General features: G+C 39.8%; 2 protein-coding genes and 1 pseudogene across 5 annotated transcripts in view; 2 read left to right on the top strand and 1 right to left on the bottom strand.

The window, feature by feature from the left end:
• The window catches only part of Abce1 (ATP-binding cassette, sub-family E (OABP), member 1), a 28,299-nt gene extending 19,439 nt beyond the window's left edge, over positions 1-8,860 (top strand). The window contains exons 11-18 of one of the 2 annotated variants that reach the window (NR_152614.1): positions 1,844-2,065; positions 2,935-2,994; positions 3,119-3,177; positions 4,297-4,407; positions 4,496-4,638; positions 4,720-4,861; positions 6,246-6,357; positions 7,025-8,860. Coding sequence is in view for 1 of the 2 variants with exons in the window: in NM_015751.2 (NP_056566.2) it covers positions 1,844-2,065; positions 2,935-2,994; positions 3,119-3,177; positions 4,297-4,407; positions 4,496-4,638; positions 4,739-4,861; positions 6,246-6,357; positions 7,025-7,072 (878 nt within the window). In the remaining variant the exon portion in view is untranslated. The remainder of the gene's footprint in view (positions 1-1,843; positions 2,066-2,934; positions 2,995-3,118; positions 3,178-4,296; positions 4,408-4,495; positions 4,639-4,719; positions 4,862-6,245; positions 6,358-7,024) is intronic. The other variant, NM_015751.2, reaches the window with a different exon arrangement.
• Tpd52-ps (tumor protein D52, pseudogene) lies at positions 11,354-13,467 on the top strand (annotated as a pseudogene).
• Otud4 (OTU domain containing 4) overlaps positions 14,547-21,303 on the bottom strand; it is a 38,080-nt gene continuing 31,323 nt past the window's right edge. For all 3 annotated transcript variants that reach the window (NM_001256033.1, NM_001081164.1, XM_006531406.4), the window contains exons 20-21: positions 21,216-21,256; positions 14,547-19,534 (exon numbers count right to left, since the gene is read on the bottom strand). In NM_001256033.1, the coding sequence (NP_001242962.1) occupies positions 18,320-19,534; positions 21,216-21,256 (1,256 nt within the window). In that variant the 3' untranslated portion in view covers positions 14,547-18,319. The remainder of the gene's footprint in view (positions 19,535-21,215; positions 21,257-21,303) is intronic.

Genomic DNA, 21,303 nt, shown 5'->3' with positions numbered 1-21,303 from the left:
CAAGCACACTGAAACGATGCAGGATATTAGAACTAAATTTAGTTTTTAGGCTTTTGTTTTGGAGGGGTGTTCTCGTTTGCTTTGCCTTTGGTTTTTGTTTTGTTTATAAAGACTGGAGTTGCCAGGGCAATGCCAGCACATACCTTTAATCCCAGAACTCATGAAGCAGAGGTGTGTGGCTCTCTGAGTTTGAGAGCAGCCTGGTCTACAGAGAGAGTTTCAGGACAGCCAGAACTACACAGAGAAACCCCAGAGAGAGAGAGAGACACCCAGACAGACACAGACCGGCCTTAAACTCAGCGATCTTCCTGTGTACCTGAGCTTTCTGTGTGTTGCAGTTACAGTAGTATGCCACATTCTGCTTGGAAGCAGTAGCTAATTTTTTTTTCAACTCACAAGTACTACTGAGTGCCTGCTTTGTGCACCTTATATAGTTATGTAGAATTAGAATGATATATGGATAACCTCAGCGGGCATTCTTGAAAGTTCCTCTTATAAATGCTGGGTCTGCACAGTGATCCTGGTGAGGTTTAAATGGTGAAGTGAGAGTTTGTACTTCATCCTTCTTGCTTCCCCTTCAACCATTATTAAGCAGTGTGTCTGTCTGTCTACACATATTTCTTTATGTAAATTTATATATGCGTGCAGGTTCTCTGAACTGTACAGGTGGCTATCATTAAGACTCATTTCAAGTTGACAGGTCAGCTAGCACAGAAAAAATGTAGAGACTACATCGCTTTTGTTTTTTAACCAAAGTCTCTTCTTCTTTAGTTAGTTACTGAAGCACTTAGACTAAGTTTTCTTTGCCAGAGGTTTTAGTTTTGATTTTTAACTATACATTTCCACTTTTTAAATATTTGAAGAATAAAAATGAAACTCTTAGAAAAGTTGGTTTATTACTCTCAAGGTTTCCAATCAATACTCTTGAGTATAAATGTCCCTGACATGTCCAGAGGGGATGCTGCCTGTCCTTACTTTCTCAAAACCTGCCAGCTACTTTTCCCCATTAATATATAGAAATATTAATATATACTGAAACCAAGTGCTTCCTTATAGTTTCATACATAATAATCTTTTTGTTTTCGCTTTTTTAAATTTTCATTGGTTTACTTACCTGTGTGAGTACGTGTGTATGTGTGTACACAGAGGACAGTTTTCAGGAGCTGGTTATCTTTTTCCATACTGTAAGGTCCCAGGGTTGAGCTCGGGCCATCAGGCTTAGAGATAAGCACTTTACCCACTGAGCCATTGTTTTACCCCATAATGACAATTTTAATAGAAGGATACATCAAAAGGATGTCCTGTTTCACATACATATATATACTTAAAATTAATCTTACACTGGATTAAGGGAATTATTTTGGTTTGGTGGTAGAAAATGAATTTTTCTGAGACAGGAGCTCACACTGTAAACCATGCTTGTCTCACAGTCTAGCACTTGCCAGCTCGGCTTTCTAACTGTTGGACTATAGGCATTAACTAACCTCTGTACCTGGCCTGTGTTCATTGTCGAAACACACCAAAAAAAGCACTAGTTTTTGCATATGTGCAGACTTAATATTAACAAAGGTACAAGGTATGTATGTATGTATTCCCAAAAATCAGTCTCTTTTTTTGGTTGGTTGGTTGGTTGGTTGGTTTTTTTGTTGGTGTGTGTTTGTTTGTTTGTTTTGTTTCTCAAGACAGGGTATCTCTGTGTAGCCCTGGCTGTCCTGGAAATCACTGTAGACCAGGCTGGCCTCGAACTCAGAAATCCGCCTGCCTCTGCCTCCCATCATTATTTTAGATTTGTTTATATTTTCTTTAGATCTTTACTAATCTCATGGCAATTTTTTCCCAACAGGCATAAATATATTTTTGGATGGCTATGTTCCAACAGAGAACCTGAGGTTCAGGGATGCGTCGCTTGTTTTTAAGGTAGCTGAGACAGCAAATGAAGAAGAAGTTAAAAAGATGTGCATGTATAAATATCCCGGGATGAAGAAAAAGATGGGAGAGTTCGAGCTAGCAATTGTAGCTGGAGAGTTCACGGACTCTGAGATCATGGTGATGCTGGGGGAGAATGGTAAGCTGTGGTTTGTGATGCTGAAAGTCGGCTCTGTGCTAACTTGTGCTCCTGGGGAACTGACTCGAGGCTACACCCGAGTTTAAATCCTTACAGTTACTGTTTTAACTTCACAGTTTTGTGGTATTTACTAATATTGCCCCACTGTTGTTGAAACAGGCTAATCATTATTTTCACTAAAAATATGCAGTTTCTGATCAGCTGATTTTTCTGTGAAGTAAACTAGTAAGCAGTCACTCCTGCAGAGGGACTGAAGCAATAGGCAGGTGGTGACTCAGTCAGGCCAGCTTTCATGATTTCCTTGGATAACTGTGTTTAGAATTTTTCTTATATAAAATTCAGAGCACTCTGTTTACCTTCATAAATGTTTTATTAGTGGCTGGGCAGTGGTGGTGTACACCTTTAATCCCAGCACTTGGTAGGCATAGGCAGGAGGATTTCTGAGTTTAAGGACAGCCTGGTCTACAGAGTGAATTCCAGGACAGCCAGGGCTACACAGAGAAACTGTGTCTCTAGGGAAAAGGAAAAAAAAATGGAGATTGCAACAGATCAGGCTTCAGTAAATATTTTTGATAGGGGTACAATCTTTTGTACAAGCTGTGAATAGGCATTTCTATCATAAAATAGCCTATGGTACCCTTAAACTGTGTGATAACTGAAACAAATGCAGTTTTTTAGTCCATAAGTTGTGTGGACTAATCATTTATTAAAAAGCACTGGTATTCCTTCTAATAAGTTTAGGCTACTATTTGACAGGTGTGAGAGAATTGTTTCTTAACTGTCACATAATATCTTCAAGACAAATTTGTCTGATTATAACAAGAATATTTGGAATGTAAAGGTTAATTTTGTTTTTGTTGTATTATCAGGTACAGGTAAAACTACATTTATCAGAATGCTTGCTGGAAGGCTTAAACCAGATGAAGGAGGTACTGTCATGTAAACATTCCCTTTTACTCTATCCCACAGCGAAAATGTTAAAGGGTTGGGCAGTTTTTGTGTTATTGTAATTGTGAGGTTTTTGAATTTTTTGTTTGTTTGTTTGTTTTGCAGGAGAAGTGCCAGTTCTAAATGTCAGTTATAAGCCACAGAAAATCAGTCCCAAATCAACAGTGAGTCACACTTTCACTGTTAAAATGCATATTTGGTGTATGTGCATGTACCTTTAGTCTTTTGCTCCAGTAAGGGGCTTGGGCATTAGCTCAGTGGTAGAGTATATGTTTAACATGAGTTAAATTACTGAGTTTGATCTCCACCACAAAAAGAACATTCTAAAACTCTTACCCGTATTAGCTTCTATACAGCACAGGCTGGCCTGGAATCTACTATGTAATAAAATACCTGAGATTCTCAATCTACCTACCATACTGCCCAAGTGCTGGAGCTAATGGGTGTCCAGTACCACATCTGGCTCTTGTCAGATCATTTCTAGCACAGAGCTGTAAATGCCAGCAATTCTACTCATTAGCAAAGACCTGAGCGATGTGCACACTTGAGCACCAGGATCAGTACAAACCCTCATGTCAGGCAGCTGATGAATGGTAGAGAACTTAATATAGTCTTCAAATGTGGGGTTACTCAGCATGAGGGAAATTAAATGCTTGTATTATGCTGCGCTTCTTACTTAATCTATGTTCAGCATCACAGCACTGACCCTGTTACACATTTCAGTTTACCTTCATTAGTATTTTACATGATCTGTTTCAAGTTCTCACAATCAGCTCTGTTCCATACAGCAAGTAAAAGCCATTTTAGGATTCAACTAAGAAGAGAGAATAAGATGGTGTGCATTGTGTTAAAACCTACAGATAATCCAACGTTTTTAAACCCACTTTGACATTTAGAATTATTCCTGTTCTTCATTATTTCTCCCCTTTCTGCTTTTCAATTTTAAGATTATTATTGCATTTTTACTTATGTACATGATTGGGGCAATTATGTATAAATGTAAAACTTTGAGAAAGCCTCAAAATGAAGGAGATGGTGAATAGGCATTAAACTAGATCTGGCCAGGCATGATGATGCCCATTGATACCAGCGCTCAGAGGCAGAGGCACCCTAGTTGGCTAAATAGTGAGTCACTCTGTCTAAGAAAAAGAAAAAATATAAAATTGATAGAAATTGGTGGTAAATAGAATTCATTTTGGTCTAAAGTTAGTACTAATATCCATAAACAGAAAAGTTCTTTCCTGGTAATTTATCATTTAAAGTTTTTGTTTCTTTAAAACCAGGGAAGTGTTCGCCAGTTACTGCATGAAAAGATCAGAGATGCTTACACGCATCCGCAGTTTGTGACTGATGTAATGAAGCCCCTACAGATTGAAAACATCATTGACCAAGAGGTACCATAACATTATCCTTCTACATCTGTACACATCATTGGTTCAGAATTTGGATGTCTTTACATGTTTTCTGAACTTTTCCAATTAGGTACAGACATTGTCTGGTGGTGAACTTCAGCGAGTAGCTTTAGCTCTTTGTTTGGGCAAACCTGCTGACGTCTATTTGATTGATGAACCTTCTGCATATTTGGATTCTGAGCAAAGATTAATGGCAGCTCGGGTCGTCAAACGGTAAATGTCATTTTTGTAGAATAGCATTTTGATTGTGTGTGATGACATACAAATCTGTTTGTGACTTAAAAACTCTGAAAGGTTTGCAATTGTGTTCCAGTTTCATTCTCCATGCAAAGAAGACAGCTTTTGTTGTAGAACATGACTTCATCATGGCCACCTATCTAGCAGATCGCGTCATCGTTTTTGATGGTGTTCCATCAAAGAACACAGTTGCAAACAGGTAAAAAAAAATGCTTTTAAAAATGTTCAGAAGTAAAATTTAAGTTCTAACAACAATGGAAAATTACCACATTCTATCTAAATTTCCAGTAAGGTCATAAACACCGAAGTCTTACTGCTTTCATCTTTGAAGCAGTTAGCTACTAAGTCAGTTTCTTGTTCTGTGACAGCACCCCACCCCCAACTTATTTATAGATAATACTGTGTAGGGCCTTACAGTAGTTTTCAGCCTAGTATATAATACTTGACCCAGGTGGATAATCTTACAGGCCTTTTAACTTTTCTTTCATTTTAACTTTTTCCAAAGAATTACATGACTTGCCCAACAACACTGTAGTTGGAGCAGATGCCAAATATATAACACTGACCCACAACAGTTTAGGTGTAGTCTTTTGCCCTCTCTTCTTCTACCTAGATCTGTCATATTAAAAACTCGGGTCTGTCTATGAGACATTATTTTACCAGTAGTACTAGACCTACATTAAGTTGCATCTTATAAAATTACCAATACACAAACATATTTTGGGCCCATAAATCTATTTTATTTGGTTCTCACACAAAATTTTTTGATGTTAAGAAGTAGGGTTAAGTTGCTATTTGAATAATTCTTTCAAAAAAATGAAGTACCAGCCAAGTATGAGAGGCAGAGCCAGGCAGATTTCTGTAAGAGAGAGGACGGCCTACCAGATCTGTATAGTAAGACCCTGTCTAAAATACATCCCAGAATATGTCTTTGTTTTCATGTTAAAGTCTATCATCAGTTATTGAGATATGTACATTTCAGGAAATTTCTCAGATATATAAATTTGTTTCTTCAGTAACAATCTTTTGTGTTTGTAGAAGGCTTTAAAATGTTTCTTTTTTTTGTTATTTAGCCAATTTAAATTTTAATTTTGGAGGGCTGGAGAGATGGCTCAAGTGAGTAATACCACTGGTTGCTCTTCCAGAGAACACAGGTTTATTTCCCATGATAACTCACAACTCTCTGTACCTCTAAGTCTGTGGGGGGGTGGAGGGGAACGAGCTTAGCTATAAAAGATGAAAGCATAGAAAGGTTTGAATGGGGCTGGTGAGATGGCTCAGTGGGTAAGAGCACCCGACTGCTCTTCCGAAGGTCCGGAGTTCAAATCCCAGCAACCACATGGTGGCTCACAACCATCCGTAACGAGGTCTGACTCCCTCTTCTGGAGTGTCTGAAGATAGCTACAGTGTACCTACATATAAATAAATAAATCTTAAAAAAAAAAAAAAAAAAAAAAAAAAAAGAAAGGTTTGAATGGAAGATGATGTGTTGTAATGTTAGCATTGGTGCTTGGCTGAGTGGAAAAGGCAGTGATGATTCTTGATCATTAAAATTTAATGAAAATTGTCCATTTTCCCCCTAGTCCTCAGACTCTTTTGGCTGGCATGAACAAATTTTTGTCTCAGCTCGAAATTACATTCAGAAGAGACCCCAACAACTACAGGCCACGAATAAATAAGCTCAATTCAATCAAGGTATGTGGAAATAAACATACATCTTTTATCATACTGATTCTCAGAATTTGGGTTGTTTTTCCTCTCATTTTTTTTAGTCTTGCTTCAAGGTATCTGGTGTTCTAGTTTATTTTGTACCATTTAAAACTGCCTTGAAATCTGGCACGTGGTAGCACACCAGCTCTAGAGAGGAAGATGCAGGCAGATAATCTGTGAGTTCGAGGACAACCAGGGAACCTTCTGTCTAAAAGAGTAAAACTTCTTAGAGAAACCTTAGTTTGTGCCCTTGAAAGTAAATTTATGGAATTTTATTAATGAAACTTTATAATACGTTTCAACAATTTCTCTGTTTTTTGTTTTAAGATAGGGTTAAAATAAACATTCTCCTTTGCTTATTAAGTCACTTCTGTATGCTGGGTCATTTTAGATAGTAATAGAGCATAACACTAATGAGAAGCTAGCTGATCAGGTGGGTAAGCGCACTATTACTATTCTATAAACAGTGCTAAGAAAATCTAATTAGTTTTCAAGCTGACAATCTGTTGCCTTTTGTACCAGGAGCTTAAAAATGGGATTTATGTTTGTGTACAATTTTTATGCATTAAAGCGTCCCACAGAGCGCATGCTCTAGTAGAGCAGCCCTGCATAGAGGACAAATGCTCACTGTGTCACTTCTCTTTCTTTTTAGGATGTAGAACAAAAGAAGAGTGGAAACTACTTTTTCTTGGATGATTAGATTGAGTCTGAACTTATAAGCCATTTACTTACTGGGATTTTTATCATATAAAACTTTAATCAGGTTTTATGGCCCCACATACTCTGGAGCTTGAAGTATGATTTTCTTAATGTGACATCAAAAAGCCAGTTGTCTTGTAAATTGTTGTTTAAGAACTATTTTGTTCTTAAGATTAAACCTCTGTGCATACTACATGAACATGGAGACATTTCAGATTATCAGTTACCTCCAGATTTTCACAATCTACGGGGAGATTTTCAGTTGTATATTATATTCATGTACCAAATGCTTCCTGGTGTTGCCCATCTTTAAAATCTTGGATAAAATCTGTACTTACCTGTTTGCTAAGTGTACCAGTATAACAGAACTGCCCCCTTCTAAAAAGCCAGTCACAGACTTGCTGCCAAAGTCTGATACATAAGCATCAGGGCTATATTTGCTACTTGTGTTCAGTGTGTGCTTCCAAGGAACAGTGTCTGCTACAAACACCATTGTTGGAAGATGTTGATGACCAACTTATGCATTGTTTTTAATGAGTTTTTGGTGCTTTTGAACATCTGTCAAAATTTATTTCAGTGCCCTAATTTAACTTTTTTTTTTTAGTTCTTACATTCTATAACAACATTCACAGTAATGTTACTTTTATAAATATATAATCACTGATCAAGATTAGGGAGGAGGCATTTCTGAAGACTATTTGCTTCCTGCAGAACTATAGGCTTGGGCTGGGGAGATGGTTCAGTCAGTAAGTACAAGCTGCACGCTCATGAGGACCATATTTGAGACTTTAGTAGAAGTGAAGTCCAGCAGATCCCTAAAGCCCACTGGCCTGCCAGCCTAACACAGTCTATGAGCACATTCAGTAGAAGGTCCTGTCTTAAAAGCTAAGTGGACAGTAATTGAGGAAGACACTCTGGCACCAACACACACACACAAAACCCAACCGATACAGTCTTTATAGTTGGTGCCTAAGTATCTGGATTTTAGGGTTTCGGTTTTAATTTTGTTTTGAGACAGCTTGTCGTCCTATAGCCCAAGCTGGCCTCAAATTAGGTATCCAAGGACAACCTTGAATTTCTCAGCCCACTACCTAGGCTTGGATTACACAGTGCTGAGGATCAAACCCAGGGCTTTGTGTGTGCTAGGCAAGCACTCTAACAACTGAGCTACATCCCCAGCCCTACATATTTAGACTCCAGAGTCTTCTGTTGAGCAACCAAGGACAACCTAAAACAACTTCTCCAGTGAGTGCAGGGAAATAGCAATACAAAGTGTCCATTGCTGCAGTGCATACTCATTTGTTGGATACAAAGGACATTATCCACATTTTACTAATATGCCAAACTGGAATTATGAGGAAGGTGGATTACAATGAACAGGGCAGGCAGAACAGGAAAATTAGAAAGTATTTGACAAGACTTTAGAACTTTAAATAATAGGTCTGATTAATTTGCAGACAATGATAGAAAGTTTGTTTTGACTGATACCCATTAGGCTTTCTAAAAATGAATTTATATAATCCATAAATATGTATCTGTTGTAAAGGAACACAAAGTATATGGAATAAAATCTCCCTTTATCAGTTTCTGAGCTTACCGGTGTGTGGTCATTCTTTCCTTCACTATGTACTTAATCTTGTTATGGGAATATACTAAAATATATTTGTGAATATTACAGATACAAAGTTCATCCACCTTAATGCTAATGACAATATGTGAATAAGAGTATTTTTGTGCAAATGAAATTTGAAAATACAAAATCAGATATTAAACTTTTTTTGACTTCTTTGAGACAGGTTTCTTTATAGATTGGCTGTCCTGGACTTAAGAGACCCACCTGCCTCTGCCTCCTGAGTGCTGGGGTAGAATGCACGTGCCACCACTGCCCAGCCAGATACTAAAACTTTGACATAGCAGTAGGAAGGCCTATGCTGCTAACAGGAGTTTGTCAAAGTGCAGAGTTTGGCTATCAAAAAGAGTACCACTGGAAATCTGTAATACTGAATGAACAAAGTCAAGTTGCAAAATAATTGCATAACTAGCTTTATCTGAAAACACTACAACATTAAAGCAAGATTAATATTAGGACAATTTGGTCAAAGTACAGGAAGAGCATATTTTTATTTTTACTTTGTGTGCATTGGTGTTTTGCCTGCTAGAAGGATGCCAGAAACCTTGGAACTAGAATACAGGCAGTTGTGAGCTGCCATGTGGATGCTGGGAATTGAACCCAAGTACTCTGGAAAAGCAGCCACCTACTGCTCTTGCAGAAGACCCAAGTTTGGTCCCAGCACCCACCAATGGTAGCTCATAACAGTCCCTAACTGCAGGCCTCTGTGGTGACCCATCCCCCAATACAAAATTTTACAAGAACCAAAGGGACAGTTAAAGATTCTATGTCACATCTCATTGTTTATCCCATCCATTTCGGGGGGAAAAGTTTGGCACAGACTGCAACCAGCCACAAGCCATGTTTTTTAAAAACAAAATCTCAAATCACTCAATTTTACCAATTAAGCCTGCTAGCTAAAATAGGGGGGAAAAGCAACCAGCTGACCTTCCTTCACAGTGCAAGTCCTAGAAGGAATGCCCACCTACTTCAAACTAAGTATCCCTCCCTTCTTCCTGTGTCTTATCTTCCTGACTCCTCCTTACTCTCTGGCTTTTTCTTAATAATCTTATGTTCACTTCCTGTTACAGGTTGCTTGCCCTGCCTCTTGATCTATGGTTAACTTTAATCCTGTTTACAACATTCAAGCAGAAAGCTCTTAGATTAAAGGTGTGGGCTGAGCCACACCACAACTAAAGACAGTTTTTATTTTTCCCAGTAAATAACACACTCTCAGGGTTCGCTGTGTGACTGAATATCCTGCAACACAAACAAGTTTTGCTCACCCCCATCTGGCTTCTCTATTAACCTGGACAATCCCCTAGCACACAACTGATTGGGAAATGCACTCCTTCCTCCCTACCCTCACTTCATCTGGATAGCTCAATCAAGTCAACTCATTCTCAGAAGACCTACATAGTAGGGCTGAAGAGATAGCTCGGTGGCAGAGCGCAAAGCTATATGGCTGCTATTGTAGCCGCTTTCTAAAATACACATATGAAAATAATGTGAATACAGTCACCTTATGAGACAATGCTCCTACTAGACATGCCACCAAGTAAACCTCAAGTGCCAGGAAAACAATGTCTTGAGCTATTGGCCAAAGGGTTCCCATAAACTGGGCAGTGATGGTGCAGGTTTTCAATGCCAGCACTTGGGAGGCAGAGCTCTATGAATTCAAGGCCAGACTGGTCTACAGAGCAAGTTGAAGGGCAACCAAGGCTAAACAGAGAAACACTGTCTCAAAAAATAATCAAAAACCAAAGGGGTCCCCATATATACCCCTACCAAACATCACAGGCTATTGCTATTGGCTATTCTGTACATGAGGGAAAAAAGGGCTCTATTGCTGATAGCACCTGTAAAAGGAACATGCAGAAAGTGAGTTGGTGCCCAGCTATAAGCTTCACCCCTACTGACTAGTGTTCTGGGTGCTGGAAGGTACTCTGCATTACCATCAGAGAAGAGTAGCATCATCAGCTGCAAACCCAACAACCTCCAACAGGGACCACCTGTAAAGTGACTGGTACAGTAGGGGAACAAATGTTATGGGAGTAACCATTTGTTTTATTTGCGTGTGTATTCACACACATATGCCATTGCAGGAATTCCTTTCACCATGCAGATCCCAGGAATTGAACTCAGCTCAATTTAAGGCTCAGCAGCATATATTCTTTCTCTAAGCCATCTACCACATTTTGGTTACAGTTAAAGTCTACTCCATGAGGAATCCATACGTGGCACTGCAAAAGCAAAGAACTGAGAGTTGACAGATCATGAGACCTAGGGAGAAACTTGGTTATTCTACTAAAGGAAAAAAGCAGTAAAACAACTAATAACCTAATGCTACAGATCCCTGCGTTGCTCCACCCCTTGTGGGGCTTTTCCCAGTGGATAACTAGGGGACACTCCACAACTGGTCAATGTGCAGAGACTCTGGAGCACTCATTAGGTATTGACCCCTGCTGGGAAAGGGAAAGTGTCATCTCCAATACTGTGCCACTGGTCTATCAACCACATGCCAGGCAGGGACATTTTTGTGTTACTGCAGCTCTTAATTTTTTTCCGTTTTTGTTTGGAACAAGAATTTGGGTGAGTGGGGATATAGGGAGGACCTGCATTAAACTGGAAAGAATATTACCAAAATATATTGGATGAAAAATGAATTTGACCGACCGGCTCCCTGGAGGGCGGCGCCGACGCCCGGGGTGGGGACTGCGCGGGCGGCCGCGGGCGGAGCACAGAGAGGCGCGGAGGAGCGCGGCAGGTCGAGCGCCGGGAGCGAGGTGGCTCAGACATGGACCGCGGCGAGCAAGGTCTGCTGAAGACAGAGCCAGTGGCCGAGGAAGGAGAGGATGCTGTTACCATGCTCAGTGCTCCAGAGACGCTGACGGAAGAGGAGCAAGAGGAGCTGGGGCGGGAGCTTACTAAAGTGGAAGAAGAAATCCAGACTCTGTCCCAAGTATTGGCCGCAAAAGAGAAGCGTCTCGCTGAGCTCAAGCGGAAGCTTGGCATCTCCTCGCTTCAGGAGTTCAAGCAGAACATTGCCAAAGGGTGGCAAAGACGTGACGGCAACCAATGCATACAAGAAGACATCTGAAACTCTATCGCAAGCTGGACAGAAGGCCTCCGCTGCATTTTCATCGGTTGGCTCAGTTATCACCAAAAAGCTGGAAGACGTGAAAAACTCCCCAACTTTCAAGTCATTTGAAGAAAAAGTTGAAAATTTAAAGTCTAAAGTAGGAGGAGCCAAGCCTGCTGGCGGCGATTTTGGAGAAGTCCTGAATTCCACAGCCAACGCTACCAGTGCCATGACCACAAAGCCTCCTCCAGAACAGACAGCCCCAGAGCTGCCGACCTGTGTCCTGCTGCCCACTGCAGGTGCTGCCGGCGACAGCCAAGCACATCTTGACAACGCTCATGGCTGCGGATTTCCACCAGATGTGCTTTTATTTAGCTTTACTTATTTCTTTGACCAAATAGTTGATGAATGAAACAAAGTGAAATCACTTGACCTCCACTCCAGGGAAACACTGTTAGCATGCATGGAAGGCCCTTTGTATAGGAAACAGCATCATAGAGCCTCTGGTAGATCCCTGCAGGCAACTACTGTGTTTCTCCTTAAAATCACTGTACATCTGGATTCTAGTTTTATCTTTCTTTACTATCTACATGAATCATTGTTTTTGGGTCTCTGTACACTTAATCAATTTCTAACAAACTGTCCTTTTCTAAATTCTGGTTATTAAGTCTTGGAATTATTTCATTCCTTTCAAAGGAGAAACTACCAGCTACATTTTTTTTCTCGGATAAACAGTTCTATGAGGACCATATCTTGGGTTTCTAAAGACACCAGACTAAAGTAGACAGGTGTGTATGCAGTTCTACAGTTCTGTAAATTAAAAACATGCAGACACTCAAACTTCCAGTGGGGAGAGTGTGGGTCCTGCTCCTGCCTTGGTAACTGTCATTTGTAGCTACATCTATTTGAGCATATCAGTTATTTATTATACCATTCTCACACATTTTTTTTACAAGATTAAAATTTAATTTCAGGTAAATTGAGAGAATAACATTGTGAGTTAAGTATATGATATTACAGTAAGTTGGAATGTTCCCACATTCATCACTGATAATTCCAAAAGTCTAAAAATCTTTAGGTCTATACAGCTATAAAAATGCTAAAAAAAAAAAAAAATTCACCTTAGGGGAAATTACTGCCTCCATTAAATCCATTTAACACCTTTAGGAAGCACAGAAAGTTCTATGAGAAATACAACTTGAATATTTCTTATACTAAGGGATTGTTGATAACTCCGAAGGCTGTGAGGCGTTACTACGACTGAGCTTACAGGCAGTTCCTGTTCTCAGTGTGTTAGTGCCTGAGCTGTACTGTATGTAGATTTGTTCCCACTCTAACAACTGTCGGGGCTGTGAGTCAAAGCTTCCCAGTGGCTCTGCTAAGCCCGTTAACTGTGGTCACTCCTGACTCACTCCTGCTTCCTTTGCTGTATATGTTTATGGCCTATGAGATTGTATCTGTTACTTCTTTCTCTATTGTGGTTTTACCAGTGTCCATGCCAAATGTTAACTGCCAAGCTTGGAGTGAACTAAAGCCTTTTTCAGAGCATGGCTAGATTTAATCGAGGTTTCTGCAAACCAGAATTGAAAAGCCACAGTGTCGGTTGTCACAAAATGACATGCTGCCATTCCTGGTTGCTGCTCGGATGCAATGGAAACTATGCTTGATTACATGTGAAAATCATAATAAAGTCTGTGTCTCAGTAAAAAAAAAAAAAAAAAAAAAAGAATTTATATGACTGTGCACATGGCACACGCCACCCCCCCACCCCCCCTCCCCCACACAAGTGTATCATTAGGTCAGATGCACAGGACTTGAATTCCTGCACTGAGGCAGAGAGGCAGGTGAAATTTGAGTTTCAGGCAAGCCAGGGATATAAACTGTAAAGCACAAAGCACAATGCTTGCTTTGTAGCAAGTGCCCATGTCAGGCTGACTTACTTGCCTTTAATTCCACCTCTAGGAAAATGGCCTCAAAGGGCACCTGCACTCATGCAGTCATTCACATACATAGTCTTTAAGAAAAAAATTAATCTGAAAAAAGAAAACCCTCATATAGCTTGCTGCCTATACATCAAGTATTTGCCCTGAATAAGTGTTATTTTCAGTTCTACTTCTGAAAAAAACAGTTCCCTAAAAAAGTTCATAATTAGCAAAATGACTATTCTTGAGTAAAATTACTTAATAATGAACATGCACTTAAGAATTTTTTTTCAGGGCCAGGGATATAATTCAAAATAGACCACCTGCCTAAAATGTGCAGTTTGCATTTTACTTCCCAGGACTGCAAAATGCAAACAGGGTTCAAAGTACTTCAGTTAATCTGATAACATTATTTCTGTTTCCAATTTGTTCAGTCTTTAGAAAACACCTTCCTGAACTTTTGGGGACTGGGGACGCGCACACACACACACACACACACACACACATACACACACACACAGCCTGGGTCTTCTGCATCCCTCTTGAGTGTACTGAAAGGGATGGGGCGCACACACACACACACACACACACACACACACATACACACACACATACACACACACACAGCCTGGGTCTTCTGCATCCCTCTTGAGTGTACTGAAAGGGATGGGGCATACATAGCCTTTCTCGTCCAGCCACTTACACTGCCGGTACATACGCCGCCACTGACGAGCTCCATCAACTGCTCTAACCTTTGCAGTGCAGAACATAAAAGGGAACCAGCACTAATAAGGTATGAATCCCACTTTCAGTTGCCTCTACTGTAAGTATCTTCCAGCATGAAACATACATGGAAACCATGTCATTTTCAAGAGTTTACTAAGATTCATCCTCAGATTTACATATGATATATTGGGTTACCCAAAGACCAAAGAATCCCAAGCAGACTCGACAAACAGAATTTAATATATGCACACGGTTGTATATATAATGCAGCATCACACCATGTAGGGCATTGACTTGTTTTATACATTCAGATCGTTTGAAACACTTCTTAAGGCTACGAAACAGAACATAGAAAAATAAACAGCAATATATTCAACACTTACAAAAGTGGTATGATAAAGAATATAAAGTACTATTCCTTTCAACACTTCAAAAGATATGTATAGATATGTATATATGTTTGTACAAGTAACATCACAAAGATCACATCTTCACATGCTTATAAGTATTATTGTACTCAGTGTAAGGCTAGGATCATTTTTCATACATAAATTTTTTCTAGCTTTGTAACAATGCAATCTTTTTAAACCATTCAAGTAAATTCAACCCCAAAGCTGCTGCTTCTCAGCATTAAGACATGCACCCACCCCTCTTACAGGATTCTCTAAACTTATAATTTTAGGGAAAGGGGAAACAAAAAAAACAAAACAACAAAAAACAAACAAACAAAAAGTCCCAATTATCAGGAGAGCCAATGGCTGACATTAAGCAGGAAAATCTTAGCTCTTTCAAATCAATATGCTCAATCAAGTGAGTCACTGTGAAAGATTTTTAAAAAGCATAAAATAGGGAGCAAAATACAGTAAACAGAAAATAGTATAGCTTCCTCTTCAGCTACACTAGAATGGACCTTGCCAAGTACCCTAACTGAAAGAAAACCTTCACCTCATCTAAAACTGAAAATAAAGTAAATGAGGCAAAATAAATATTGCTAGTTTCCAGGATGGCTGAGTATTCTCTAAACCAGAAACGTTTAGAAAGGAACTGTATTGCACCAAGTCAATCACAAGCAAGTTTGCAGTTCACAGGTATTTTAGTTTACCCTTGGGCCAAAGAAAACAACACACTCCAAGAATAGTTTGCATCACATCAACTGTCTCAGCACAGTGGGTTGCGGAAAACCTACTCCTGTCAGGCTGAGGCAGGTATGAACCCTACCATGAAACAGACTTACAGGAAACATGAGGGTCACAAGCTGCCAGCATTCTGCTGCCAAGGAGTGCGTGGGACAATGGAGGATGTCTGAGAGGAATAACTTGAACAGCAAGAACACTGAAAGGAGCAGAGGTGGGGCCCACTCCAACTACAGCACCTATGCTAAACACACGCTAAACACAAGCTTTGGTCAGTGCAAGCGTTTGTTCAGAATATAGCCCGTCATCAAGATTTATCATGTGCCAATACAAAGGACTTTTTCCAGCTGTCATTTTTCTTTCTTTTTTCGTGCAGAAAGAGGTCAAAATACAGTATGACAGCTCATATGAAGGAAAAAGCTTGCTTGGCCCTAGTCCGACCTCAGAATAAGGCAAAATCTTCTGATACCTAAAGAAAGAAAACTGACTTTCATACAAAGATTGATCATTTTAAAACTATAAAAGTCAGAGTTCTATACCAGAGGTCAAAACAAAGTGCCACAGGCTACAATTCTTTCATCACTGATCCATCATGCCCTGCAGGTCAGGTAGGAAAACAGAAGTTGATTGGCTTCCCTCAGGAGCTATAGTAAGTACTGTCAAGCCACTAAGGTAAGACAGAATGACCATGAGGACACCAAGCGCTATTCTTCCCTGTCCAATCTTTCAACATTTCCCAAATCAGTAACACAAAAGACACTGGAAAAAGCTACTTCTTTTGAGCTCCTGAGACCAAACATATCAAACCTCTAAAATCTGGCTTTAATATCAAAAGGCGATTTCCATAGTAAAACTATTAGATAAAACCAATTCTACATAAAAAGCACGGACTAAACAGAAGATTCTCTACAGTTCTTATCCATAATTCAGCCACTGATACTGAACACTGGCAGAGCAGAACCTTTACAACCACTCTAGCTTAGAAGCAGACAACAAATTCCTTTCTTCCTTTCAATGGGTTCTCATTTTTTTTCTTCACATCCCATGCTATAAATTTTGTACCTAGCACCATCATAATAAAATGTTTATCTTTCAAAGTGCTCTCTCTAAAACTCTACATTACAAAATTTCTAAATGCTAATCACTACTCAAATCAGCAGTTCCACAGACGCGAGGGTAATTAAAATAGCACAGAGGTAAATACCATCATTACAGTACAGTGGACTTCATGAGCCTAGCTGACAGCCAAACACCCCAAATTATCAGAGGACCCAGAACACTTGTCTGCTTCAGTTTGTCAAATTCAAGTGAATTGTATTTGCTTTTGAAAGTAATCTGCCCCCAAAACAAAAGCCACATCTATTTCTGGCTAGGTATATCACACACAACATGCAAAGAAAAATCACCACTACACTACTTACTATTTGCATAGCACTCAAGCTGCCTGATCACAAGGTAATTGCAACATAAAAAAGGGAGATTTCTCACATTGATATGTACAAATAAGAAATACAGAGTACAGTTAGTTTTACAAAGTGACACAGATGAGAGAATACTGTGCTAACTGGTCTGAGTCCAACCTCCAAATGAGAACAGAGTGCAACATGCAAAGGGCGCCTCTAGTGAATACTGCAGACTGGAAGAAGCAGGACTACACACAGCACTGACGGGAAGAACTACAAAATGCAAAGCAAAACCACGTTCTAGCAGCATCCTCTAGAGAAGAACTACAAGTCACAATCAGTTCTTTTTATACAGTAATTCCAGCTATGACAAGTTGAACATGCAACTGTAAAGTGATAAACACAGCTTGTGGTGCAGGGAAAAAAACAAAACACTCTTTTATAGAGAAGCCTATCAGGTTAAACATTTCAACATTTCTCACAAAATATTTAGAATCTGTCAGTGCATTAGTGTTAAAGTGGCATTAAAAAACTTCTGCAGGTTTAACAGATGCAGATTATTTCCAAAATGCATAGCATCTACATTCCCTTCCAGTAGGCACCATGATATTTACAGCAGTGCTAGGAGTTCTTGATGGAAACAGCCGTCTCACCGGACTTCCTACTATTTCTTAAACATCTACTGTATGCTATCTCAAATTCAACAAATACTCACCAAAAAATTCAAAAATATACCCTATGGATATTAAAAGAACTATATACAACAATTCTAAGACACAGGTTAATAGGCTGCCTCGTGTGTAATAGTAAAGAGAAGACGTTATTCAAGTTTGACAGATACTGAGATGAAAGGCCTTTGGGTTGGAAGCATATTAAAAGACAACAGTGTTTTAGGCTGAGGATTGTTTGAGCCCAGTTTATGACTAAGGCATTGCATAATAAAATATACATTTCTATTTGGTGCAATGTTATGTTTTGGAATCTATAGTGTATTGAATGCTTTATTTTCTTATCACTTTAGTAAACACTAAAAAGCACACATTTCCAACGTTTTAAATCAAACTTACACAAGGAAAATAATCAAACACTGTCTATGTTTTATATTGAGCTGTTTATAAAAAAATACTTAAAAGTCATGTTTACTTTTTATGGGGGCAGTAACCCAATAAACAGATTTTGAGTAAGAAAAAACACAATGCCAAAAATTCATCTGCCCCTTGAATTCATGTCCAAAGTGTCATCAGAATAGGAATTAAGGGAAAGGGGTAAAGGGAGGAGATAGTTCCAATTTGGGTTTTTATTGTAATGATTTTAAAGCCTTCAGAAATACTCCACCTAAGAAAAGGCTCTACAACATGAGCAATAATTAACCATTAAGTGTGTTGTCCCCTGTGGCCATCTCCCATCCCTGATCTCCTCCTATCTCCCCTGTATGGGCGTCCTCTAACATGTCGATGGTACTGATAACCTTCATCCCGGCTTCGATTTGGCTGCCCTTTCCAGGACTCCTCGCCTCTCACGTGTTGATAGCCACCTCGACCAGAAGAGCCCCAATCACTTTTGTACTTCCTGCTTCCGTAAGTTTGATTATAAAACTGCTTGGATCTGCCACTTCTCAAAATATTAGATACTTCATTCTCATCTTCTGAACTCTCTTCTTTTGGTCTTTGCAATCTATCCACAGAATTGGCCCCAGGGCTGACCACATCAGCAGCAGTCTTGGGATCTTTTACTTTCTCTGGTTTTTCTTTCAGACTTTGAATGGTCCTCTTAGGCTCAGGTTCAGCAGACCCAGGTTCTCTTTCTCTGTTTAGAATCTGAGTGGGAGGATGACCCTTTCCTTCCACTGCAGAAGAACCTGAAGCCAAGTCTATGTCTGCCTTCCGGGTCTGGGACGACTGCTCCACTCGGCCTTCGTGCTTGCTGCTCACACTCGCTGCAGACAGAGAATGTGCACCTTCAACTCTGGCGTCTGGGAACTCATCTACTGCTGAGACAGAATCGCATTCTTTAGACAGATCTAGATTCTCCAAAGGCAAATCCAATTCTCCTTTATCATCAGGGGGCAGGACAATATTTTGCCTCATTACAGGATTTTCTACGAATCCCTGAAAAGGATACCCATACCAAACATGAGGGAAGAAAGGAGGTGCAATGGGAACAGGACCTAAAAATGGGTTAGGCCCAAAAGACTGTTGTGGGTACATGTTCTTGCCACTAAGTGACTCTTCATATTCAGCATGAAGAAGCTGCCCTGGGTTCTCAGACTCCAGTTCAGGTTGGTAAGACAATTGTCCATGACCTTCAGACACCTGAGATGGAGGGATAACCAGAGGTGATGCAAATGCAGGCGGTCCCATCTCTGCCTGTGGCATCTGACCATTAACACTGGCCTCGGGGTGCAGAGAGTAGTGGGCATCGGTGCAAGGACAGTCACTTTCACTCTGAGCAGGAGGGGCTTCTTGGAACCAAGTATTCTGAGGATACACGGGAACAGGGACCTTTGGGTACATCCTGCAGGCTGCCATATAGGCCTGGTGCAGAGGATATAGGTAAGAATGTGGGGCCCACATAGGACAACTATATGCCTGAAAGACAAAAAAATATCAAAATAGAAATGAGAGGTTAAAAAGCTGTCTTTCTGAAAGTATTTAGGTTAAGCTAAGTCGCTCATGCATATAAAACATCAAACAAGTACAGGATCACAGTGGGGACCAACATGAAAAGAGCTAGAATCCAGTCATCACTTCTTGACCTGGTTTCCCTAGGTTCTGACCTGATACAGATTAAAAGGAAAATGCATCATCATAGCCACTGAGAATTTAGCTACACCCATTCACTAGCCTGCCAAAAAATGCTCAAACAAGACACAGTCTCCAACAGAGCTCATTAACTAGGAGTCCTCAAAGTACTCCAGTACCCAAGGATTAACATATCAGACCTCAAAAAACAACAACAACAAAAACATGCCGGGTGCGTTGTGGCGCACACCTTTAATCTCGGCACTCGGGAGGCAGAGGCAGGCGGATTTCTGAGTTCGAGGCCAGCCTGGTCTACAGAGTGAGTTCCAGGACAGCCAGGACTATACAGAGAAACCCTGTCTCAAAAAAAAAAAAACAAAAAAACAAAAAAACAAAAAACAAAAACATATCAGACCTCTTAACAAAGGATAAAGATGAAAAAGAAATGCTTTAAATCCTTCCTTTGTTGGTATTCAATTAAAAAAACCAAATTATGAAAAAAGTCGAGCATGACCTAGGTAAATGTAACCAGGCAATAGACACAGCGTATGGCTTCCTACGGCTAGCTACAGGATTGATTGGGATACCTGATATTTAATCCATGTTTCTAGAAAAGACAGAAATGAATTCCCGTCAAAGACAGAACACTGACATAACTGTCCTGTGGCCTCTTTCTAAGAAAAGCTTTTTGTTCTTTTAGTCACTTCCCCTGCGCCCCCACTAACTCTGCTATGTTCCCACCTTACAGAAAGAAGCTTTCTATGTTACTTCCGCCAGTCCTCTCTTTTTTTTTTAAGTTTTTAAGATTGATTGATTGATTGATTGATTGATTGATTATATGTGTGTACACTGTTGCTGTCTTCAGACACTCCAGAGGAGGGCATCAGATTTTTGTTAAAAGATGGTTGTGAGCCACCATGTGGTTACTGGGATCTGAACTCGGGACCTTTGGAAGAGCAGTCCATGCTCTTAACCACTGAGCCATCTCACCAGCCCTCCAGCCCTCTCTCAACAGGGGCAGCTTTGCATAACCATGACTAGGAGGCTTCAGAAACACCCAGTAGCTTGTACAGGATACAGACCTAAATGTGCTAGAGCACAACTTCATACTAAGACCTTTCTTCTAACTCCCATCAAGGACATTCCCATGAACAACAGTCCAGGAACTTGGTTTGTCCCTTCGTATATTCCAATGCCAAACTATTATCAATTAAAAGAAAAAGCAAGAGGCAGAGGCAGGCAGATTTCTGAGTTCAAGGCCAACCTGGTCTACAGAGTGAGTTCCAGGACAGTCAGGGCTACAGAGAAACCCTGTCTCAAAAAACCAAAAAAAAAAAAAAGAGAGAGAGAGAGAGAGAAAGAAAAAAGAAAAAGAAAAACGCAAGCAAAAAAAACTAGAACCTGTACCATTACCAAACATAAAAGGTACCATTTAGTAAACCTTAAATTACCAATTAAGAGTTAAATATTTTAAATTTTAACTATTTACAGTGATGAGGTTAACTATAAAAAGATAAGATGTAAATACCTTTACACCGAGATTGAAGAAGAATCGAAGAATATTCTTATCTGAAAAAAAAATTTTTTTTTCATTAAAATTGCATAGTCAAAGCTTT

The sequence above is a fragment of the Mus musculus genome, chromosome 8 (assembly GCF_000001635.26).
Source record: "Mus musculus strain C57BL/6J chromosome 8, GRCm38.p6 C57BL/6J".
NCBI lineage: Eukaryota > Metazoa > Chordata > Mammalia > Rodentia > Muridae > Mus > Mus musculus.
This window is presented reverse-complemented; position numbering and strand designations above follow the sequence as displayed.